Source organism: Haliaeetus albicilla, chromosome 24, assembly GCF_947461875.1.
Source record: "Haliaeetus albicilla chromosome 24, bHalAlb1.1, whole genome shotgun sequence".
In the NCBI taxonomy this organism is placed as follows: Eukaryota; Metazoa; Chordata; class Aves; order Accipitriformes; family Accipitridae; genus Haliaeetus; species Haliaeetus albicilla.
This window is the reverse complement of record NC_091506.1, coordinates 24,368,880-24,393,681: the sequence shown is the minus strand read 5'-3', so window position 1 is coordinate 24,393,681 and position 24,802 is coordinate 24,368,880. Positions and strand designations below refer to the sequence as shown.

The 24,802-nt window shown below is 47.1% G+C and overlaps 1 protein-coding gene across 3 annotated transcripts in view; it reads left to right on the top strand.

Moving 5' to 3' along the window:
- PHF2 (PHD finger protein 2) overlaps nt 1-22,007 on the top strand; it is an 87,700-nt gene extending 65,693 nt beyond the window's left edge. For 2 of the 3 annotated variants that reach the window (XM_069769863.1, XM_069769864.1), the window contains exons 13-22: nt 937-1,056; nt 2,314-2,432; nt 3,086-3,264; nt 3,476-3,549; nt 5,311-5,468; nt 13,631-13,908; nt 15,648-15,743; nt 16,664-16,773; nt 17,996-18,257; nt 20,941-22,007. In XM_069769863.1, the coding sequence (XP_069625964.1) occupies nt 937-1,056; nt 2,314-2,432; nt 3,086-3,264; nt 3,476-3,549; nt 5,311-5,468; nt 13,631-13,908; nt 15,648-15,743; nt 16,664-16,773; nt 17,996-18,257; nt 20,941-21,029 (1,485 nt within the window). In that variant the 3' untranslated portion in view covers nt 21,030-22,007. The remainder of the gene's footprint in view (nt 1-936; nt 1,057-2,313; nt 2,433-3,085; nt 3,265-3,475; nt 3,550-5,310; nt 5,469-13,630; nt 13,909-15,647; nt 15,744-16,663; nt 16,774-17,995; nt 18,258-20,940) is intronic. The other variant, XM_069769865.1, reaches the window with a different exon arrangement.
- Nucleotides 22,008-24,802: the final 2,795 nt, after the last annotated feature.

The window sequence follows — 24,802 nt, the reverse complement described above, 5'->3', positions numbered from 1 at the left end:
TATTTTAACCTCTTCCTGTTCTCTCAGCATAATAGGGTTAAAATGACCCTTAGGTCTCATGAAAAAAATAATGTAAGCAACACAGTGTGAAACCCTATCTCCACTGAAGTAAGTGAAATTTTTTTAACTGCTAGCTTATCGCCCTTTTTTACTTGAGTGTTCGATTTGATTTGACTGTTTGCTTGGTTATTCATTTGATATGAAGCCTCCAAGAAACCTATTGATTCAGGCTGAGTCTGGCAAACTGCTGCCAGTTGCCTGCCCAAACAGAGGTGAGATGAAAATTAAAAGACATTTTTTAATGGCTTTTTTTTTGCCCCTAGAACTATTATATTCTTATTTCAAGTGTTATTAGCACTCGTGTGCATTTCCGTTATCAGTTATCAAAGATGAAGGAACTAGTTTCTAAAGCATCTTATTTACATGAGATTTTGCTCTAGAATGAGTGATTGAAGATAAAACAATAGTTTGCTTCCATTTTTGCCCATGTAGGACAAGTTTCATTTTGATGTCCTTTAATTCGATGTGAATTGTGCTGCTGACTTCAGTAGGGGCCAGTATTTCATTGAGGCACTGACAGAGTAATGTATTGTACGCTGTTTGTTAGAAGTATCCATAAGTCTTTTCTAAAATGCTTCTGAATTTCCTAGTAGTTTGTATGCAGTTTGTGAAACCTGTCCGTGGAGCAATAGGCAGGGAGATTAGTATGTTTTTAGACTACTCTTGTATGTTGGTATATCAAGGAGAAATGCAGCTAGTCTTCTGCATTCTCTGAAGCAGCAATATTTGATTGAATCTCATATTTGGATTCAAAAAGAATGAATCAGAAGAGGAGTTTTCAAAAATATATCATGTTATAGTCCAGATAAAAAATGTGTTTCTGTAACATGCCAGCACTCCATCCTCATTAAGAGTACATGCTGACTTTTTCCCCAGGCTGCAAAGAATGTTTTAAGTGTTCCCAATAAGGAAACTGCTAGTAAGCAGAATGAGGTGGAGAAGTTTGAAGTTCGAGAGCAAAATAAAAGCAAAACAGAAGCCAAATGGAAATATAAGGTAATGTCTCCTGTTAAATTCTGCTGCTGATTCTGCCACATAGTGATAAATCAAGGGTGGAGAAATGTTCATAAGTCTACCTAAGCAGGGAGTACGAGGCACCAATTTTCAGTTCCCAAAGAAAAAATTTTGAGCAGAAAATGATCAAGTAAAGGAGGGGGGGAGCAGGTTCTTCAAAAGTGTATGCTGAATTGTCCATCTTCATCCTTAGTGAAGCAAGTGGGAACACTGTTAATAGCGAGATTTTTCAGTGCTGATCTCTTTTGTAATTCTTACTTTAACATAGTTGTACTATAAGTCTGGAGTAGTTCCAGAGAAATCAATAACTAATGATGGCATAAAAGTAGAGTTAATGAAATCTGAATTATGCCACATGAATTAAAAGCTCGCCTTCATGGAGGGCTAATGTAGGGTGAGTAAAATTCATTCATAGAATAATACATTTTTTCTCCAGGTCCCATTTAAAACAAGGTGACACTAGGCTTTCTCACAGAAATAGCTGTCTGCATTTTGCCTGCGTTGTGAACATCTAATGACAAAGGTGAACAAATTCCCCAAAACAAAACCAAAGTACCTGTTTTTTGCTGCAGGGAAACTACTAAGAATCATGAATCATTAACATTAGAGACATCTAATTTTTTTGTGTTACAGAAAGTCATGGTTAATGTGATTAGATCAATATGTACCAATTAATTCCACAGACAGTACAGCTTAGGAAAGTATTAAGGTGATGCTTAAAAAATAATCAAAGGCTTCTGTTGCACTGGATGACTTTGATATTAAATTATTAAATTCATAATTCAAGCTCTTCTGAAGGTGTGAAGGAAGCAAGTGGAGCCTGGGAATAAAATGCAGTTGTGTTTGCGACGTTACAGACACTGTGCAAGATTCTGTCCTTAGCCACACAGGCATGATGCTGATGAGCAGTGTGCTTAGCCTGTGCTGTGATTCACAAAATGTGTGTTTAGTATTTTACCTCAGTCCATACTAATTTAAGAGAGCAATATTTAAATTTGCCATCGTATTTGTGGCAGGCACTGCTTAAACTGGTGCTGAAGTGCTTCTTGAATGGGGCAAGTCCCTGACTAAAACCCATGTTAGTCTATGGAAGAGTATAATCCTCTATTACTTACCACATTTGAGGGAACATATTTTTCTCTGCATATGGATCGATGGATTCTCTGAGGTTACCTAGGAATCTGAAATATCAACAACTCATTTAACTGATTTTATTGGTTTGGGTCTTTGGCCTTTCAGAACAGTAAACCTGATTCACTTCTAAAAATGGAAGAGGAACACAAATCAGAAAAGACACCTTTATCAGGAAATAAGGACAACAAATTTACATTCTCTTTCTCTAATAAGAAGTTGCTTGGGTAAGTAAAAAATATGACAATACATATCAACTAAAAAATCAGATTAAAGTCATTATTTATGGGTTTTTTATACAAGAAGGTGAAAATCTGCCTTCCTGGTCAATGTAGAATATACACTTATAGAAAAAGTCCTTTGCTCTAGAACTTGATTTTACCTAGAACCCAGCTTAATTTGCCATAACAGCAAAGACCTATCTTTGAGGCTGGTAGCTTGCTTGAGAGTAGTGTCTTCAGTATTCAGGCAGTGCCTCATGTTTTGGCACTTCACGTTCTTAATAATTAAGTTATTTTAGGTGGATTTTGGGCAGATGCTATTCAGGGTACATTTTTAACAAACTGTTAAATGAACTCTGCATACCAAAATTCCATGCTGTGTGTGCATTATGCATATCATGATACACTTTGAGACAGCTTTAAATAATACAATGCTTATTTGAAGCCATCCAAGGCTACTCTAGTCAGCATCATATTTTGAGATACAAATTGTAGGTTCAGAAATGTGTTTGTAAAATTATTTGAATTGCTGTGGCACCTCTAAAAGTATTCAAGTTGACTGAGATTTCTGCATAAAGATACTCATTGTCTTCCTCTCTGTCAATTCACAAAATACTTTTCACTCCAAGTGTTGTTACTGATTTGTAATTTTTTTTCAGTTCAAAGGGAGTCAAAACCCAGCTGAATACTAGTGTGTTTGGATCACTGCAGAATTTTAAAGAAGACAAAGCAAAACCTGTACGAGATGAATATGAATATGTGTCAGATGATGGTGAACTAAAAATTGATGAGTTTCCAATCAGAAGGAAGAAAAACACTACAAAAAGAGAACTGCCCTGTAAGAATATTTCTTATTTTGTCTGTAACTGCACAACAAAGTCTTAGCTGTTGATTGTCCAAAACTAGTCTTTAAAATTTATGTGATTTATAATAAAGAAAGCCATATCTTAACTGTCAGTCAAATATAAGTGGATTATGAGTGCTGTTTTTTGAAGGGAAAAGAACCATGACTTTGTTTTTCTTTTCTTTTTTTTTTTTTTTTAATTTAGTTTTATCCGATAAAAAAGACACTCTGCAGCACACTCCTGTTAAGAAGCCAAAGGTGGAGTCAGTATCATACAAGGTATCGTTATTATTGTACCTGTCACAAGCAAGCACCCATTGTATGTCTCTAACAGTGTGTGGGGCAGTACTGTAATGGCAGCAGCAAAGCCTTCTCACAGGCTGTTGTCACATCCTCTCCTTCATTCTGCAGTTACAGTCTGCCCAGAATAGGTAGCATTCAGACATTGCCAGGACTAAGCACAATTTGGTACTGTGGCTTCAACTGCTTGTACATGATCAGGCCTGATGGGAAGCGTGTGGGGACTGCGACAGTTGTATCACAACACAAGAACAGGAGCAAGCCATAAGAAGGAATGGGAAGGGTCAGAAGGAGTTTTCTGTCATACCTGGCTTGATGTTTACATTGCTGACAGGCACAGGGGTCTGTCCAGCTCCCAACCTGTGTCTGCCCTCCTGTCTCCATGTGCGTTGAACACTGGTCATTAAATTTCCATGTTAGTGTTTGACAGATGAAACTCAGAGTAATGCTACTACAATTGAACTGATGTCATTTGGCGTTTCACGTTACTTGAAGCCCTTAACACCTATTATGTAACAATTAAAGGTTTTGTTTGCTATCACTTAGCAGAGTCTGCCTCTGCCCTTACGGGCTTACATCTAGAATGCGCTTGACTCAGCATGATACTTTAGCATGTCCCTAACTTGAGGCAGTGTCAGTGTGCCTATTGATAGCTTACTTTCAGGAAGCTGAACAGCACAGGTGTTAAGTTTGCTCTGTGTTAGCATTGAAGCTCCATCCTGGAAATTAAATGACATTAAAATTAAATCTTTTGCCCAACTGTGGTTAATACAAATTCATATTATAATATCTGAATAAGTCAGAAAAAGCAAAATAGCTTGTTAACACAGATCTGTAGGTGACTGAAATGTTTGGCCCTAAGAGCTAAGGAATCCTTTTCATCCTGGTTTGGCTCAGAGATATTCAAGAGCAAGTGCAGACCTCCTTGCCTGAGTCAGTAGTTGACATCTGGAGACCGGTACACAGAGAACAGGGAAAAACATGCTGGTATCTCACTGTGCAGAAGCGTAAGGAGTGAGGCCAGTTCCTGGAGAGAACAGTGATTGGCAGTCTTAAGCAATAAGGGCTGGGACTTTAGGGGCCTGAAAGCAGGGCAGGAATGGGGGAGAAAAGTTGTTCTATTACACTCTCAACTACAGTGCATAGAGATACCAGCCCCAGAAAGAGTTAGATGCAGGTAGCTTCCTTCAGTGGCCTCAGATGCCACTGTTTATATGTGTCTATCCCATTTCTCTGTCACATCTTCCTGTTCTCTTGCAGTAGGGATGGCAGAAATGGGTCTGTCCCTGTGTCTGAATTGGCTGTGTTAATAGTCTTGCAAGATACAGACCCATGCCCTGATGCATATCTGGGCTGACAGAGATACGGCCACACATTCACTTCTTTTGCTACATGGGTCATGGTCTCAAGAACAGGAACATGGGCTGAGAAGGGAACACAGCACCTGGAAACACCACAGTTACAGTGGTTTGATCCCATGCACAGTATCAGATCTCAGAGCTGGTTCTCCAGGGTTGGAAGGGCAAAGAAAAACCTACCATGCCTACAGGCTGCAAGGAGACTGATTTTTACTGTGTACCTGGTTTTGTTTGGGGTTTTTTTTTGTCTTTAATGAAAGCAAATTACGAATGCTAGCCCTGTGTCTTTGGAGGACCAGCAGGCTGCAGAAGTTATTGTGCTGTTCTTGTTGACTAATTCAGTGAGTTTCCGCTTTTTTGAGCCTTTTCCTTGTTTTTGCAGAGCGATGACTCGTCAGATGAAGATTTGCTTCACATTGACACAGAGGCAAAGCCAGGGCGCAATTCCAAAGTAAAGAAAGAGAGTGGAAGTTCAGCAGGAATTCTTGATCTTTTGCAGGCAAGCAAGGAAGTTGGGGGTTTAGAGTATAACACCAACAGGTATGCACCAAGGGATGTTTTTTCCTCTTACCCATAAACAAAAATTGCTCTCTTGTGATTTTGTGCATGTGTGTGAGAGAGAGAGAATGAATTTTGCAGCTCAGTAACTGCTTTTTCTCCAGTAAGCAAATTCTTCCTTTATCCTGTGATCTGGAGGGAGAGGTGGGAAAGTGTGTAGGAAAGATTTTGGTGGTATAATTTAAACAAATAGAGGCATTTCACATCTGTAAATGCTGAACATCCATTTTAGCAATAATACTATAATAGATGAATCATTCAGAAGGAAGAGACAGATCAGTGAATGCAGCTTGAGGGCATGAATAATGTTTTTTTAATGTAGTAATAATGTAATAAAGTGATCTAAATGACCAGCATTCCTTCTATAAGGCATTGTAAGGTGCCATGCAGTTCCCTGAATGTCGAATGTTTGAAAGAAGAAAATAGGAAACCGTGTACCCTCCCTCACACCCCGGTCATCATTCTTCTCCCCACCAAAGCACATGGCTTGGAAAAATACACTCTTTTGTGGGTACTTGTATACCTAAAATGGAAGTGCTTGCCTGGGCTTGGTTGTGTTTCAAATGGGACCACTGTAGGTAGATGTTGAAGTTGACACTGGATGTTCTGGAATATGGTTATTAAGGCACAGCACTAGATCTTTTAGTAATCCAAACAGTGAGCAGTGAAAAGAAAAGCAAAATTGAAAAATATGGTTTATAGACTCAAATCCTGCAGTTCAGGACTGTCTGGAACAAGGGGGTTTCTTTGGGCCCATCTCAAAACAATTGTATGGGTTCACTACCTCCACTCTTCACAGGCCAAGTCTGATCTTGAACTACTGATAGAGAATCAGGTAACAGAAACACGTCTGTCATTTCGAAAGAAGCTAGCGGGACTCTTCACATATGGAAATGTCTTGCTTAACTGAAACTTTAGGAAGAAATCCCTGGGAAGGGGTTTGGGGAGCGTCAACTGACTTTATGGCTTCCATGCACAGAATGGCACTGTAGACATGAACTGCTATGTCTTATGACCTGTGCTCCCTAGTAGTCTGCTGATTAAGTAGATCTTTGCTGCTGCAATCTTAACTGAATGATTTGTCCCCCGTCTGTAGAAAACCAGAGGTATTCACCTAAGCACTTTCAACTGCTCCACGGGGAGTACAGCCTTGGTACTTTTGGAAGCTGTGGGCTGTTGGTAGTTTCTAGCCTCTAAATATGCCTGTTGTGCAAACAAAGGAATTATCCTCTGAAAGGTGAGAATGACAGGCTAGGTGTTGATGTGGGAAATGATCTGCAACATGCAGTAAGGCTATTCTTGTTTGGCATTTTAGTAAGCCAGTTACCATCTCCACTCTACTTTCATTTGAAAACCACCTTCACCAGGCAGGCAGGACATGTTGGTTCTCCAGGCTGGCTGCTTGAAGCAGCATTTATCCTACTCCCGATTCATATAGCAGATGTTGCATGGAAGCAAGAGGTGTGTTGCACCATTTTATATGTGCAAAGCAGCAAAACCAATCTGCTTTGAGTAGTAAAGCCAAATACCACATTCAGCGGTTGCTGGGGTGCCCCAACAGCATCTTTTTTCCTTCCTGCTTTCTCTAGGTCTGCCTTGGTTATACAAAGCCACAGAACCTGTGCAGGAGAGAGAAGTAGCTGCAGGAGTGGTCTGAGAGTTGAGAACAGACTGGACAAAAAGAGACTGGTGCTGTCCTCACCCGTGCTGTGCCCTTGCTGGGTGTTGGGTGTGCGTGACCCAGGAAAAGTGCAGCTTGCAAATTTGAAAGAATCTGTTAAAATGGAATGAGAAGGTCCCCTCAGAGAGGAAGATATTATCTAAACCTGGGAAAGATTGGAAGTTAAAAGCCATAACTGAGAATTCCAAAAGATATGCCTCATGGTCAAAGGGGAACATATGGAATAAGTTACCAAGGGAAAACATAGAAGCAAATTTTAAAAGCAGTTTAAAAAAAAAATAGATTTTTTGATGTTAAGACAGAAGATGGAATTTTTTAAGGTTGCAGTGTGGTGACAGAGCTACAGAGAAATCTAAAGGAGGGAGTCTTGCTGAACCAGAAATATTTTCTGGTTCAACCTTCTCAATTTATTAGGCAATTGTCTCTTTCACAGCTTAGATGGTTACAAGAGATTAAAGCATATTATATGGACTGTTGGGAAGTACCAGGCAGCTCTGTGAGAGACAGTCCTGCCTTTGTGCATCAACATTTAGAATTTATTACTTGTTGCAGCACAGTGACAGGGATCCTCATCTCTGTGTTGAACTGAGGTGTGCATGCAGAGTCTACTTTAAGAGTTCTCTTTTCATTCCTAATGGGGGTGAAAAAAGCCAATGATTTTAAAGTCAAGTAACATAGTCACTACATAACCTTAGAAGGCTTATCTTGACAAGGCTGCTATTTCTAGGGAAGAGATACAATCTCAGTTTAGTCCTGTTTTTCCTCCATTACTGCCTTCCCCCTAACAAGGAGTGGTTGATCAAAACAGCCAACCACCTCCTGTGATAGCAGAGGGTATGGGGAGAGGTACCCATGTGTCTGCAGCTCCCAGGAAATAGAATATTTTTTGATGTCTGAGTTCAAGTGGGTCAGTGGTTCTAGATTTTCCTCATGTTTTGAGATTTGGCCCCAACTCTGCATGTGCCCTTCAAAAGAAATAATCACATTGGCACTTGTTGTCTGTTTGACTGTTCCTGTGAATTCCTTTTCCTTTCTGTGTTATGGTGCATAATGGAACTAGTGTTTGTGTTGAATTTACGCTCACATTTGGCAGGTAATTAGACATGTCGGCAGGTAGTTAGGTCTCTGGGAATAAAGTTGCCAGTGTAATATGACTCCCATGCTTGAAGTTTGGGATAAAATAAGAAAACTTATCAACCATTGTAAGAATTAAAAGAAATCTGCCTTGGCCATGTGTACACTACTAGCCATTCCATGTATAACATGGTTCGCTGCCTACTTACAATGTGCACAAATTCAGGGGTAAGCGGAAAAAACAGGTTAAAGAAATGGTCCTCAAAGATTCTCTTCCTTGCTTGGGAGGTGTCTTTTGCCATCTGCAATGGGTTAAAACTGCTGCTCAGTAATGGAGTAGGACTCTGGCCTTTCATTTTTCCTCCTTTCAGCCTGGGCTCTGTACACAGTGTATTTGTAGACTTTGTGGTTTCTGAAATCAAAGTTGCAAACGCAGTCACGTAACTAAACTCTGCATGAATTACTACACTGTGTGTGGTAGTTCAGTGGGAATGTGTCATATCAATTTTGGCTCTTGTATAAACAATTAGGCTTTGGCAGTGTGCGTTGGAGCTTGATTGAAAAAAGCTCCCGATAAATGAAATTACTATGTTTCATTTCATAATTATGCTAGGCTTTTTAAATGGCCGTAACATGATTTTTTTAAAAAAATGGAAGAAACATGATATGCAAACATACTGTGTCGCAACATAATGCCAATGTGGTCGTGTCTGACTCTCAGGAACAATTTCCATCTTTCTCTACTTGTAAGGCAGATAAAGGGTAGGCATATGTATGCATTTATATATATACATATATATATGAATGTATGTTCTGGATACTTCACATAGCAGTAGTGCAGGTAGGCCTACGTGGAATCTGCTTTGCTCACACAGTGGTCTGTGCAGATGGGAGCCAGCTCTCAAGTGGGAAACATGGAGCCCTGTCAGACCAGTCCCGGCACTGCTGAACCCCAGCAGTAACTTAGGGAGCAGGTCAGGGCTTTTTTGTGATAATGACCTTATCTGAATTGTGTGAAACTTTATTCTGTAAGATATTGGACTGTCATTTGCAGCTGACCAAACCAAATGCCCTGATGGCATTACCTAGATTGCTCTAGAGAGCTGCATCTCCTCTACTTGTGTCAGTGGTAGCAAGATGGGGAGAGATGATGACAGACGTCCTGCAGAAGGTCTGCTATAAATGTAGAGACAGTCTGAAAGAACTGAAATGGAATATGGAAAAAAGGTTGGAGGGACTGGTAGTCATGTGATCTTGAACTGTTCAAAATTATTTGTTGTTTCCAGGTGTGATTCAAGTATGGAAGGAAATACTGGTTTTGTACTTGAAATCATTTGAGTTCCATAGTTTTATACAACTGTGACTTCTCCAAAATACTGATAAGTCATTACTGTCTTGGCTCCACTTCTTCTTTGTAGTTCATTTGCTTTTGGCCCCAGGGTGAGGGGAAATGCAGAAATGACAGGGAAATACTATCACAGATGGTGATTTATTGCCTTCCCCTTACATGCACAACTGTTTTTCAGTGGTTCTTATTTGAAGCATTCCAGAGTAATGGCAGTTGGAAAGGTCCTCGGGAAGTCACCTAGTGCAGCCGCCTGCTCACAGCACAGCCAGCTGCAAGGTTTGGCCTGGTTGTTCAGGGCATTGCCCTGGTAAGTTTTAAATATATTCAGGGATAGGCATTCTGTAGACTCTCTGTGTGAGCTGCTTGGCCACCCTCAGCAAGGACTTTTTCTTCCTGTGTTGGGATGGGTTTTCCCCTGCTGCAGCTTGTGACCACTGCCTTTCATCCTGTTGCTGTGCACCACCGAGAAGGGTCTGGCTCTGTCTTCTCTGTAACCCCATGAGATAGTTCTTGTTTCAGGTTAGTTCTTATTTCCATTTAGAAAATGTTCATTGGTCCCTGTGACTTTCCTTCGACCTTATCTATTTTTTCCCCTAATGATGAGACTGGGCGATAGTTATTCAGAGACAAGGTGAGACATTAGTGAGCTTACTGTCTCTCATCTCTGCCTTGCCCTTCAGTGCCTCCAGCCATCTGTGTAGGCAACATGGAGAATGGGGAAGAAGCCACCCTTCAATGAGTAATATTCTGCTGAAATTAATAAATTCGATTTCTAAATATGGGGATATAGGTGAAAGCCTCAGTAATTGCTTATGAAAGGAAGGCGATGATCTGCCTAGAGATGTTGAACCCTCAGACAGAGATGGCAGTAGTAGAATTGGTTGTGAAAAGTGAGGCACCGGCTGCCTGCATGATATCCTCTCCTAGCTTCAGGGTGTTGGGATCGTTCCTGTGCCCAGACAGCACAGGGGCCAGCCTCAACTAGGGAGGTAAAACCTTAGTCTGTCTGTGCTGAATTGTGTGTATTCTTGTCACAATCACAGCTGTTTGCCTATTGCCACCTGCTCTGGAACATGCTGTCAGGGAAAGGACGCTCTTGCCAAGTCTAGGCGGGTAACGCCGGCAATGTAAAAGCCCCAAAACGTAGCCTGAAGGGATGCTTTATGCTCTCCTCCCTGATGAAGATAACCGCTAGCAACGGCAAGCAGTTCTGGGACACTGAGGCCCTGAGGCTTAAATACAACACAACAAATAGTTGCAGAGAACACTGTGTGTAGTGTGCAAAGCCATCTGTGCCATACAGACCAATGTCTTCTTCCTCAGGTTCCCACCGAGATGAGTTGCCCTTCCCTGCTCCTCATCACACTGTCCTAACCAGCACTTCAGCCTGGTCAGCCCTGGGGGAGATTTTACTGGGGATAAGTTTTAACAGCAGATTTTCCCTTCTGTTACGGTGCTTCTCTGTGTTAATAACGTGAAAACGTGCTGCCAGTTTCAACTCTTGGGAGCAGCAGCAGAAAGGCAGTTGCTGATGATGAGGATGCACGTGGCTCATTAGCAGGCTTCTGAGCTCAGGCTGCTCCATGTGGGTGCAAGCTTGGCCTGTCCGGCTCTGTACCAGCTCAGCGTGGGCTGTGGGTGGGAGCTGGGCCTGGCATACCTCGGACTCGTCCTCCACAGCCCAGCCCTGCGGGTCATCCATGCAGCCGCCGTGCTGCTTTGGCCATGCCTTTTTGGCCATCTGAGTGGTGCTTTTGCCTGTGGACCATACAGCGGCTGCGGTGGGGTTTACTGCGCAGTGCTGGGTGTTGCAGGGGAAGCTGGCAGTTTCCAGTGGACCCCTTTCAGTTCCTGCACTATACGCAGCTGAAAATCACCAGATGCTTGCTAGGCAGCAAACGGTTATTGCAGTAAACTAATCTCTCAGTCATGTGTCCTTGTCTTTAGAAGAGTAAAAGGAGACAATAAAATCCCGAAAAGGGAGGCTGTGCAAAATGCTGAAGTGGAGCCCCCTGCAAAAGGCACAAACTGCTACCAGTCAGTTTGTTAAAGTGTCTTTTTCTCTGTTCATCCACAACATCATTTTTTAGCGAGAGGAAAGGAAAGCAAGGCTGCCGGGATTTGCAGAGCAGTGGCAGGGTCTGTGCTATCGCCAAGTGCCACCTCACTGTGTGTTTGAAGGGCACTTGCCAGCCGGCTGCTGGGAGGGGAGCATGGGGGCAGAAGCACTCCGGCTGCTTTGCTCCTGCTCCCACACTCATTTAAAATGTGTTTTAAGTCATGGTTGTGACTCACAGATAGTTTACTTTCATAAATGTTTTTTTTAAAATCATTGGTGAAGCTACAGAAAGGGGATATGGCCTTCCAGAGCTTAAAAATTGCTTCCTGATTCTTCTTGATTTTTTTTTGGCTTAGAAAGCTGAAATGCTTCTAATGAAAGTACACACAAGCACATGCCCTAATGAGAAACACTTTGTCCCGTGTGCAGCTCTGTCTTTATGAGGCATTTCACCCACACATTCAGGTTGTGGTTCGACTCCCAGAACCACTGTTTTTGATCATATTCCACAATTTATTTGTTGAAGCTTGTGTTGCTTAAGGCAGTTCCTCTCTAATTTGCCCGTTTAGTGGTCAGTGCTTGATGGTCTGTTTGCAGCGCTTTGAGAGTCCGGTGTTTGCAAGAAACAGTTGGGGGAAAAAATTGAAAGAAAATATGTTCATTTCTTATAGATGGTGCAAAATGTGCCTTTGACAGGGAGAAAGAAGGCTAAGGCATCTGGCACGATAATGAAGGGATTAAAATGTCTCTCCTAAATAAGTTTTTCGATGTTCTTCTATTTGTTGAGTTGCTAGCTGCTAGCACCGGTCTTAATTCATTTTCAGGATTATTTATAAATGCAATTAGTGCCCAGAAACTCCCATTATGTCTTGTATGTTACTCTATCTGGAGCCCTGTAATGGTTTAAAGTGGATTAAATTAAGATCAAGTAAGAGAAAGTGATGTGGTACTGCTAATTTACTTGGGAAATGCTGTATGTTAGTGGCTTCTATTGCATAACTGTAAAAAATATCATTACCACAGCAAGTTTTTTTGCATTCCACAATTTGCCGAAACTCTAGAGTTCTGGAAATATTTGATGATGTGTTCTGCCTGATGCAAAATTAATGTCTGGTGTTCTCTGACAGGATTATCATTCTTCTACATTCTTCTATATTGTGGGGAGGGTGCTTTCCCACCTTGCTAAGTGTACATGCCAGTCAGAATTACACATCATTTGACCTCAGCCTACTCTGTAAGAATGTAGTTCTTTCTGTAGTAGATGTGCCATGCCTGTTGACAACTGACAATAAAATACCAAAAAGCAAGTTCAAGTTTCCACCCACCCTGTAGTCCACCCGTCCAGTCCGTATCTCTCCAGCATCTCCTGTAATCAATCCGTCCCACATCCACATCAGAAAACCCTCCCAATGCATTGCAGAAATCTCTTGAATTGCTTGTGCCCTACCATGTTGCTCTTCCAGTAGATCCTGGAGTGGTGACAGCCCCCAGTGTGAACTGTGGCCCGTGATCATGAGCTTCCTTCCAGTTGTTCAAATTCTTCCTCTACTTGCTTGGCAGTATGTAGCAGAAGCCTACCATGACATCCCCCTCCAGTGCTGACCCATAAGCCCTCAGAGTCGGTAGTAGAGACACTGTGTTGTTGGGAATGCTGTTACGGGCTTTCACAAGTTACCTGACCCCTGTCCTCCCCCACCAGCGACAGCAGCCCCCAGGGAGCTGCCCATCACATGCCCAGCTGTGCGGCACACCGCTTCCTGGCTTCTGGGGCAGCAACTCCAAATCTAACGTGCTGTCTGTGATATTGCTGTTAGCATAAAAATAGCTGGTGTCACTTGTGGCGTGCCCAGCTGCTCAAAGGGCAGTAATCAGGAAATCTCTTCTAGCAACACCGTGCAGTGAAAGGAGTCAACTATTTGTGAGGGGTTCGTGTTTTTCTGCGATCACTAATAGCTCTTGTATTTCTCAATGTTTTCCCGCAGTCAGCCACCTGCCTCACCCAGCACGCAAGAAGCAATCCAGGGCATGCTATCGATGGCAAACCTCCAGTCGTCAGAGTCCTGCCTCCAGACGTCATGGGGTACCAATCAGGCGAAAAATAACTCCATCTCCACACAAAACTCTAAAAAAACAGGTGGTGGCAGCAACAAAAATGCCGGCAAGCGGTTACTAAAGAAAAGCACAAAGAACAGTATTGACATTGAAGATTATGATGAAGACCAGGACCACTTAGATGCCTGTTTTAAAGATTCAGATTACGGTAAGTACAAACAAAGCAGTCTGAGTATGTGCCTGGGTATGCATGTACGTATTTGTGCACGTTTGCAAATACACCCCATGTTTCTCGTGATACATTTGCTCACTTTCTGTCACATTGAAATCGACTGGGTATTTTGGTAAGGAGGAGTGCAAACAACAAGAGGTCTGCACAGCAAAATTAAGCAAACACTGTATGATAGGTATACTGACTACACAGCCGGTGGTGATACAGGCATCCAGGTAGACTGTATTTGAGGCACGTCACAATCAGAAGATCTTAAGAAGCGTGGAAGCCCACTGAAACCGCAGCAGTCAGCCAAGAAACAGGAAACTGTCCCATCCGTGTGTGTCAGGTACTGGTACTTATGACAGAAACGTCCTTGTCTGCACAATAGCAATAAAATATCTAGCTAAGATGAGCGAGAAGTTGAATTTGTACTTGGAAAAAGGATCCAATGCTATTTTCAGTGTTGGCAGGGAATGCAGGCACCTGAAGCAGAAATGGGCACAAAGCCAGTTTGCACCAGTTATATCGGTTCTGCCATAATAATCTGCAGGAGCATTTTTGAGTATAAGAAGTGAGGAAATGACAAGAAGTAATAGTGTGAAGACTGACAGGGACTGGAAAGCCTGAAGTCGCAAAGACGGCAAGAAGTTGGTAGAGGTGTATGCTGTGTAACGGGAGAGTCTGTGTGTGTTTAAGTCTCCCAGGCAAGCATGGCCATCAGAAATAATTTGTTACAATTGGAAAAGTGGAGTGTGCCTTTTCACATAATTAACAGAGATGCCGAGGCAAAATGGAGATGCTGTGACGTGTTGCAGAAGGCTGCCTGGCCATTTAGAGTGCACTGCATGTGCTGAGATGCAGTGGTAGTGCTGGAAGGTGCTTTGGGAAAGGGCAGCTCCATGAAGCTGTTGGACAGGGGTGTGGTTTACAGACAGACGCCCCGCATGAACAAGGCTCTGCTCTACTGAGGAGTGGATTTTCTCATTATGTGTCTATGCTGCCAGTGAATGGAGAGTCTTTGTTGTGAGCAGGCTTGGTTTCCAGAGGCTCTGTGCCACATCTGATCAGCAGACTTCTAGTGTCAATGGCCAAATGCCACAGTAATGCCAAAATCACTCATGATGTAACAAATGGCAACTGGCAAGAAAATCAAATGCATGTGAAAAAAAAATACAGAAACTTCATAGTACAGGCTGGGACAAAGTTGAGACAGGTAAGTTGGTGTTTATCCCCGAGGCCTGTGAAGGGTCCTCTGGTAGAATGGTTCACGTTCGTCTTTTGGATACTCCCATTCTGTCTCATTTGTCTCTGCCTAACTGTGCAGGAGTCATATGGGCCAGGAAGGTGTGGTGCTGAATGAAGTGGTTGACTGACATGTCTTCAGTAGCAGTCTAGCTTGAGATAAGAAAACCTGTTCATGTCTCTTCTAGCTGTGCTGCCGCTCCACAGACAAGAGGAAGACTGATTTTTCCTGTCTGAGAAGTTTCTCTGTGTGTCCTAAAAGTACCTGTCACAGTTTAATGACAGCAGCTTCCAAGTGTAGCGTGTGGATGAGAGCAGGAGAAAGTCCCCTGAGTGTTGCAGCTGTGTCACCACTCACTGGTACTTCTGGGGGACCTTGCTATTCCAGCTGTGATGCCTGTAGTCACCACACCTGTACAGAACAAGTGTGCCTCTATGCAGGGTAGAGCTGTTTCCTACACTGAAACTATTGCCTTTGTTTCCTACTGTAGTTTACCCTTCTCTTGAATCAGATGAAGATAATCCAGTATTCAAATCCCGATCAAAGAAAAGGAAAAGTTCAGATGATGCCCCTTACAGTCCAACGGGTAAGTCCATATGGTCTCTGCTGCCCAGACTCAGGCCAAGTCCTGCAGGTCCCTAAGAAACCAGCCATTTTACAAGGAGTGTGGAAATTTTAAGACCAAAACTAGCAATTTCTTTACCACATGAAGGATTAATCCTTTCCAGCACAGTGGAAGGTGGTATTGTGCGCTGGGACTCATGCTGAGCAGTGTTAAGCCTTCCTCTGTCAATCAGTTGGCAGGCAAAAGTAATTCCTCTGTGGGTTGTTGGTTTATTTTTCTTCATGTTCCACGTGATGGAACAATTGGTGGCCACCTTAGCAGTGGTATAACAGTGAAACCCCAGACAGCTGAGCAGTCATGGCTTTTAGGTGTTGACTGTGCAAAGAGTAATGAGAGAGTGGGAATAGTCTCCTCCAGGTTCAGCCAAAGCTGGTGGTCTGGAAGGGTGGTTTTGTTGCGACTCATGAGAGGCAGTGACAGGCCAGGGTGTCCTTAGACCCCTTTGATGTGGCCCACTAACAGGAGTCTCCACGGCTTGCTGTGTGTGTGACAAGCAGCCCGTGTCTCATCAGCTTGTGGCACTGCATGTGCACCCCCAGCTGATGGGGCAGTGAACACTGTCCATTTGGAAATGATGCTGGAGTCTCTCATATCTGTAGTGTAGGCAGAAACCTCCCGGGCTTTGGCTTCAGGTAGCTGCAGCTGCCAGTGAAGTTGCTCAGCTGTGTTACGTCTTTATTGGCAGCTTCTCCCCAAGCCGCTGTGCCTGGAGGCTGTTGGCACCTCCTGCCTTCGCACACATCCTGGGGAAGAAAGGGCAGAGGCTGTGGCATCCCTGGCCCTCTCTGCTCAAGAGGGCAGAGCCTCGCTGCCCAGTGTGTGGTTATGCTGCTCACACGGGCACCTTCTGCACGTCTCACTTGCATCTGCTTTCCTTGTAGCACGAGTTGGCCCCTCAGTGCCTCGACAAGACAGACCGGTGCGAGAGGGCACAAGAGTTGCCTCCATTGAAACTGGACTTGCCGCTGCTGCCGCGAAGTTGTCACAGCAGGTGAGGTTGCTTGAGAAGTAGTAGCTGTCAGGAAATGAAAGCCCTCTCCCCCAGCAGCAGTCATGCCCAAATAGCAGTGCAGTGCCCATCCTCCTCAGTGTTTATTCGTGCCAGTGACACAAGGCTCAGCAGTCTCAGGGGAGATAAATGGGATGAAAGTCCAATGGTGTCACAAAGTATTGGACAACACCGCAGCACAGAGCAGGCGATGTATTGGAAGTGTAGAGAAGTATAAGTGAGCGAGCGTAGCTACCAGGCTAAGACAGAAGGAGGCTGCCCGAAAGGAGCGTGCATGAACCGCATATCGATGTGTATTTGAGAGTCTGACTGGTGTGACTGACTTGTCTGTGGAAATCGGCTGCTGAGAAGCATAAGGATTTACTTCCAAAGATTTGGTGAACCGTGGGTAGCTATGGGTCAGTTTAGCAAAGATACTGAGGCACTTCGGGTGTTGATAAGTGTTGTGTCACTGAAGAGGTCAGATAGATGCTAAGCACCTCATGCACATAGGCCCCACAAATGTGACATCGTGAGGTGTGAAGGTGACAAGGTCTGCTGCAGCAAGGTTGGTGAGACACCTTGGCAAGTTGCTGGAGATGCAGGTTTTGGTGGCATTGGGCTTCTGTGATGTGTACTGTTGAGTAGAAGAGCTCTAAGAATGGTAGCAGGGTTTCATCAAGAAGCGGACTGAAGGTAGGCAAGGGAAACAGGATGGTGACAGACCACTGTTCTCACAGTATGTGTGTATAAGTGCGGTTACAGGTTGAGAGATAATGTGTGTGTCCTAGCAGGAAGCAGAGTCTGTGAAGCAGTGGGATGTTTAATATCCTCCATGCTATTGTGAAAGTGTATGAAGATACCTGAAGATAGGAGGTGCCAGTTTTTGTGGAACATCGAAAGATTTGTTCATGCAAAACCACGCTGGTCTCCCAAGGCAGGGTCATTTTGGTCCTGGCTGGCTCCTGCTCGCCGCAGTGTATGCAGAGTTAACAAACAAGGAAGCTCTGCACAAAGCGCATACGTAGATGCAAGAAAGGCAGACGTGTGTGTGCAGCAGAGAGAGCTGTGAGCGAGATGGTATCCGAACAGACCCTGAGCAGTTTGTACATGGCAAACTTCGTGGGTTTTCGTTGTATCAGGACCCTAAGCAACGCCGCTGGCCCTTGCCGTAGCTAAAGGTCTTCTGGGGATTAATCTGAGCTTCATGTTTGTCATTTTAAAGGAGGAACAAAAAGGCAAGAAGAAAAAAAATACCAAAAAGAAGCTGTCAACCAACAACGCGAACAAACCGGCTCAGGAAGGCAGCTCGCCAGAGCCGAAGCTGGAGTCACATGCCAGCAGCCTCACAGATCACGAGTACACCGCAGGGGCCAGCACCTTTGGGGTCGCCCAGCCTAACAGGGGATCGCAGCCGATGGCACCCGGTGTTTTCCTCACACAGAGGAGACCCTCATCATCCTCGCAGAACAATGCCTCCGCCAAAGGTACCAGGAAACGCCTGGGGTTATGGTGTAGGAATGGGGAAGGGTGAATTGGTCATGTAATCCGTGCCTTTTGCAGGGCCCTCACATGTTGTGTCTGCCGTGGGAATGTAGAAGTGCTTCGGCAGGTCAGATCTGGTCGGAGATAGGGACCATGGCCTTGGCTGTCCTGGCACTGGGGGCCCAAATATGCGTTTTGCTGCTGGGCTGATTGCTGCAGGGTGTGAGGCATCCCATGCTAGGAAGTACTCCTGAGCATGCCCCGAGGCTCCTGAGGAACACCTGCAGTGGTCACATCACAGTCCAGCCTGTCTGGTGAAGCCTTGTCCGGGGGAAGATGCATCCGTGAAGGCTGTTCTGCCCAGGGCTAGGTCAGGCACTGCTGTGGCTGGGTGGTGTTTGCACAGCAATACCAGTGCTGACATGTACGTGAGGACATCCTACCCAGCGGGTGTAGAGCAGTGCAAATCTGCAAACCTGTCTTGAGAGTTGCCACAAGGGAGCAGAGGAATATCAAACCTTGGGAGTAACACAGCTACATAACCAAAGCCAAGAGGGAGGAAGAGGTCACTTGTTTTCTGCTGTAGGGAAAGCATTACAAAGCTGAGGCCGTCCTGGAGTCTGGGCTAGGACCTCCTCATCTCTGCTTGAACTTTGCTCAGGAAGTGTGACAGAGGCAGGTGTGTGGGACAGGCACAGCGCAGTGTGAAGATTAAGTGAGCGGCCCCACTGGGAGAGGCCCCGAGGTAAAAAGTGAGGCAACGTGGCAGATGTTTCCCGCATTCCCCTATGTTTGTAGTGGAGCAAATTACAGGTAGTGCACAGTGTCGTGGCAAACAGTAGAACATCAGAGCAGCTTGAATGGGCCATACAGGAGGGCATGCATAGCCCATGGTAGGTGCTAGGGTCCTGCCAGGAGCTGGTAATACCTGTGGCTGTCTGCAGAACCAGAGTGGAATGAACGTTTTTTGCCTGGAATTGTGTCTGTGGTGAAATGGTTGCATTAGTGAAACAGGTCCAAGCCAGTGGAAGATGTGATGGGAAGAGGAGTGCTGAATGGAGCTGAACCCCAGTCTGGCCGGTGAGGTGGGCGGCCCAGTCAGGGCATCGTGAAGGGAGCCTGACCAGGCACGTGGATCACACCTTGTCCATGGTGTAGCTCAGTCCTCAAAGGAGGGAAGGAGCTATGTGCCAAGAAAGCAAGTGGCTGACCTTTCAGGGAGCGGAGCACTTTCAGGACCTCCTGTGCAGGGTTTTGGGACAGCTGGGGGCACCAAGGGGACTTCAGGGTGTCTTGCTGCATGGAGCACAGGAGAGTCCTGAGGCTGGGGACTACCAGACTGGGCATCACTGGGAATGAAGGAACTGTGGAAGGAGATGGTGGGATGAAGCAGAACTAGGGAGCTCCAGGACTTCCTCAGGGAAGGTCTCTCAGTCTTAAAGAGTGAGGCAAAAGGATGAGAAATGAGGAAACTTCCTATGGAAAGTGTCACCCACACTGTTGTGGTCTTTAAGGCTGGGGCACTTAATGCAGATGGGAAAAGTGGAGAGGAGCTGAGTCTCTGCAGGTATCGCACATGAGTGCACCAATGGCGGCATGATGGGAAGAGCAAAGGCTGCGTGGGTTTGTGTTGTGCCCAGCAGTCCCAGGTGCCTTGGCAACCGAGGGAGTTTCTGGCCATAAAGTGGTAGCTGGGCGAGCGATGGGGCAGCGAGCAGCTGTGGTAGGTGCACCAGTCCCAGGACCAGTATGCGGGGAGTGCAGACCTCACTGAACCACACAGCTCACGAGCAAGGGCCTGGGCTTGTGGTGGTGTCCTCTCATCGGTATGGGGACAGGGAACGTTGTCCACTTCGGGTGTGTTGTAGTGCCTTGCTGCTAGCTTGAATCTGTAGGAAGGAGGGGTGTGTGCGTGTGTGTGTGCGCATGTGCGACTTTTCAGTGTCCTTCTGGCAAGGCTGGGTGCAGGTGGTCTTTCGAGTGCTAGGGGAAGAGAGGGCAAGAAGAAATGTGGAGCAGCTGTGGTACACGGGTCGGTCGCAGTGCGGTGGGCAAGGGACCAGGCATCCCGGGGGCAGTGCTTGGCCCAGGACTGAAGGTGGCACGCGAGCTCAGCATCCCCGTGCCGCAGGTTTCCCTTCGAGGATGGCAGAGAGGTGCCCAGAGATCCCTGGGGAGTGTGGGGTGCCTGCGTGTGTGCGCGCAGCCTCTCCCGTGAGGCATCGCGGAGCGGGACGGTGCTGGCGTGGCTGCGTTCGGACTGTCACCCTGCGGGCAAAGAGGTCACCCGTGAGCAGTCAACCAGGCCGGGTGAGGGCACAGGGCGGCAGGGCTGGCACTGTGGAGGCCGGAGGAGCCCCAGCAGAGAAGGGATGAGACGAGCGTTCCCCCCCGAGCGGGGTGTGCTCAGAGGGATGCGTCCCCGGCCACGGCGGTGCGGGTTCTTCGGAGGCCGTGCCCCCCCGCCGAGCCCTGTCTGATGGCTGGCTGGGGGGGGGGGAGCCCCCACGCTTGAGGGGTGGTCGTGGCCTTGGAGGTGCTGGGCGGGGGTGGGGGGCGGCAGGGCTGGCGGCGGGGCAGCCCGGAGGGGCGCCGGGGGAAGGAGGCAGGCGGTGCGGGGCCCGAGGGGTCACGGCTGCGGGGCGGGAGCGGGCCCTCACCCCGGTCCCCCCGCTCTCCTTCCAGGAAAGCGCACGAAGAAGGGGATGGCCACGGCCAAGCAGCGGCTCGGCAAGATCCTGAAGATCCACCGGAACGGGAAGCTGCTGCTCTAGCGGCGGGGCCGGCGGGCAGCCCGGAGGCGCCGCGCCCGGGGGACGCTGCCGCTCGACTCTCGGCCACCACGACAGTAATCCCTTTAACTTTCAGCGGTCGGAGTGTACAGAATCCTGCTATAAATATTTTTTAATATAGATGTCCTTTCTCAGAGTGCTGAGAGTGACTAGCCGCAAAAAGTTAATACTAATCCCGGCCGCGGAGGAGCGTGCCGGGGCCCGGGCCCCGGCCCCGGCCCCGGCCCCGGCCCCAGCCCTCGGGCGCAGCCGCCGGCGCGGCAGCGGCGAAGCGGGAAGGCGCCGCGCCGGGCCGCGCCTCTCCCCGGCCGGCGAGGGGGCGGCAGCGGCCCGTGTCGGGCGGCGCTGCCGGGCGCTCGGAGCGGGCCGGGGCCGGCGGGGGCCGGCGGGGGCCGGGGCCGTTGGGGCGAGGCGGGGGCCGCGGGGCGGCGGCGGCGGCCGTGGGGCCGTGAGGCGCTGTTGGGCCGTGAGGCGTTGGGCGCGTTTCTCAGGCAACCCCCCCGTCGCCCTGTGTAGCTGCGTTTCCCGAGGCATCCTTTTCCTAGAATGTAGCTTGTACATAGCTTTTGGAATAACCACCGCCGGGTTTTTATAAGGGGAAAGTCTCTCCGGGGCGCCGCCCGCCGGTACCAGCTCTTTGCGTAACTTCTTGTACGAGGAGGGAGACAGTTATTTTACTAGCACCTTGTGGAGTGTTTCCGTGTTTTGTGACGATGTAATTTATTAATGTTTGTAGCTTTTTATATTTGTACATTTCTTATGGGCTTTGTTTATATACACACATTACCGGGGCGCGGCGCCCGCGGGGAACCAGAGCCACCCGCGGCCGTGGGCGAGGGCCGCGAGGGCCACGCCGGCCTGGGCGTCGCGCTGGCTTTTTTTATTATGATTATTATTATTAGTATTATTATTTTTTCGCGACATGTACATTTCTAACAAAGTTTATCGTGGCTATCTATCTATGACGGTGTTTTATTTACCGATTCATATCAAATGCTCTTGTATCGAGTTCACGAAATCTAAGTAAACCTAGAGCAAAGTTTAAGAAAAGAAAAAAAAGGAAAAAAAAAAGAAAGCAAAGTAAACTATTTCAGGTTTTGTACACAACCGCCTGGGCCTGGCCTTTTTGTGGGGTCGGCGAGGGGCAGTGCGTGGGCTTGGTGGGGGAGCAGAGGCAGCCGCGGGGTCCCTGCGGGTGGGTGGGAGGAGCGGGCAGGGACCCACCACAGGTAGAGGAGGGCAGACAGCCCGGCATGGCGCTCTGCCCTCCTCAGCCCGCTCCCGCAGCAGGAGCAGGCATATGGGGGGCTCTGCTGCCCCTTTGCAGGCACACCGCTGGGTACTAAGCCTGTGCCCCATCTGCTACCCAAAACCCCTACCAAGACCTCTGCTTACTGTAGCATGACAAGAAACCCTGGCTAATTTGGCATGGCCTTGAGTGTGCTGGTAAGATACCCCATGGTCCGTCCAGACATGTCCGCCCACCGCCCAGCTCTGCTCTCATCATCCACCTCCCTTGGACAAGCATACACACTCTGTTTCCCCCCTCCATCTTGGAGGTCACCAGGTGCTTCTTTTCACCCACTGAAACGTCAGGTATCTCACGATTTACTTTGAGCCGTTTCTCCAGATTGACCCTCCTGTCCCTGGGGCCGTTTTCCAGATACTCCTTGGTTATCACAAGCGGGACTGAACATGATACCCGTAGACATGCGCAACTGCTGCTGCTCCTGCAGTTCTCTTTCCTAACTCAAGGCTGTTCACATGTCCCACACCTAGGCTGCTGCCTAGCACTTGGCCACATTATGCTGGCAGTGACGCGAGCCAACCACGGCCTGCACAGAGTTACCCGTTAGCCCTTCTGACGGCCCCAGCAGGCTCAAGGTTAGCGTTGCAGAGTCCTCTACCTAGAGGTAAGCATGATGATGCCTCAAACCCCAATCATGTTGTATTTGCTTACTAGATGACAATGGGATGGGATAATATGGAGCTTTTCACTGGCCACATCTCTTCAAACAGGTTGCCTTTTGATGAAGTGTCATTGTAAGTAATTCTTTAAGAAAGACAGAAGGCCAGGTGTGCTGTTGAGGGATTGTTTCCTTTCTGGGAGACTTTGCCTCTGAGATGCCTACAACACTGTGTGTCTGTCCTGGATCTCTGATGATGCACAGCAGGCTGTGTGTGTGCAGGAGGTTGCCTGATACTACGTGCAGTACGAGGCATTGCAAAACTCATCCCAGCTAGATGTTGTCAGCTTTCAAAGCAGGCAGCTAGTGGTGACACGTGGTCAGCGGATGAAGACAGTGTTCCCCAGGGGAAGGCTCTGACAACCCATTTGGACTGAGGAGTCTGAAGGAAGGCTGGGAAGTTACTTTCAGCCAAGGGTAAGCTTTCGGCCAAGGACAGCATGACAGGTGTATACAGGGGCCAAGGGAATGTTCCTGTGGGGAACCGGGCGCTGGGGTGGATGTACCAAAAGAGGCAGCAGTTTGATCCTCTCTTGTTGCCTTCCAGCAGAGAACTTAACTTACTCAAATGTTGGCCCTTAGCTCCTTACAAAGTCACAGGCCAAAACAGTAGTGCTTGGATAGACAGAGCTTCCCACTATGCAAGCTCCCAATCACATCTAGTTCCCACCTTTACTCAGGAGTTCCCTGCAAGAGCGGGGAAATGACTGCCAGCGGGGATGTGCCCTGCCTGCATCCCCACACCTTCCCACTCCTGCCTGTGTTTTCCCACCAAGCGTCTTGCATTGGCTCACTGACCTCATGAGAAGCTCACCCAGAGCCGAAAAAGAAGGTGTTTCATTTTCCTGTTGGAAAGGTGTTTTGGCTCCTGGCAACCTCCACCTCCAACAAGTGCTAGAGCAGGTGGGTGCCCACATGAACACGGAGTGGATCAGGAGTACGACGTTTGCTGGCTGCAAACTCCTACCTTGGCTTGGGCACTGGCAGAAGTGCAGCAGCATGACCAGCGTCTTTAAGGCCATGTGAGGGTGTGTGCTGCTAAGCAGCCAAACAGCAGTTTCTTTGAAACACGCTGCCTTCCCATTTATGCCATGCAGCAGTGTTCCTGATGCTTTTATGTGTTAGGGATAAGGCTTTAAGCTCCATCCAGGATGATCAGTGATCCGTTATGTATGCTCTTATGTACAGAGCCCAAAAGAATGTGCAAGCGACCTGAAAGCTGTGGCACGGGCCAGGTTTTGTGGCTGTGTTCTCCTGAAGTCACACTTCAAAGCTGTCCCAGTGGGATGTTCCCTCATGGATATTGATAGAGCATTGATAGAGACACTGCTGTGCCCGCAGCTCCTGGGGGTTTGGCTCTTCCCACATTGCCATCCAGCACCTCACACTGCTCAGAGACAAACCCCACCAAGCATATGACACCTGTAAACACATGCTGACCTTGTTCCCCTTCACAAAGGGCAGATGAGATGGTCGTGCTACTGCACCGATCGCTTTTGGTAGGCTACATCAGCGTTGTCCTGCAGATATGCATCGCTCAGATTTCCCCTCCGGCTTCCGACTGACTGGACATCCCCGGCTGCTGGTGAGTTTTGGGTTGGTCTTGCAGTATGTCCTCACAGAGACATGTTGGACGGGAGGTAAAGGTGGCTGGTGGTAATAGCAGACGTTCACCAGCTGGGGGAGTTCACAGTTCAGAAACAACCACAGCCTATAAAAGAGGACCTGTTGTAATAAAATGCCTAGCACCTCTTAAGGCTCGGTGACACGTACAGCCTTTGTTTACCA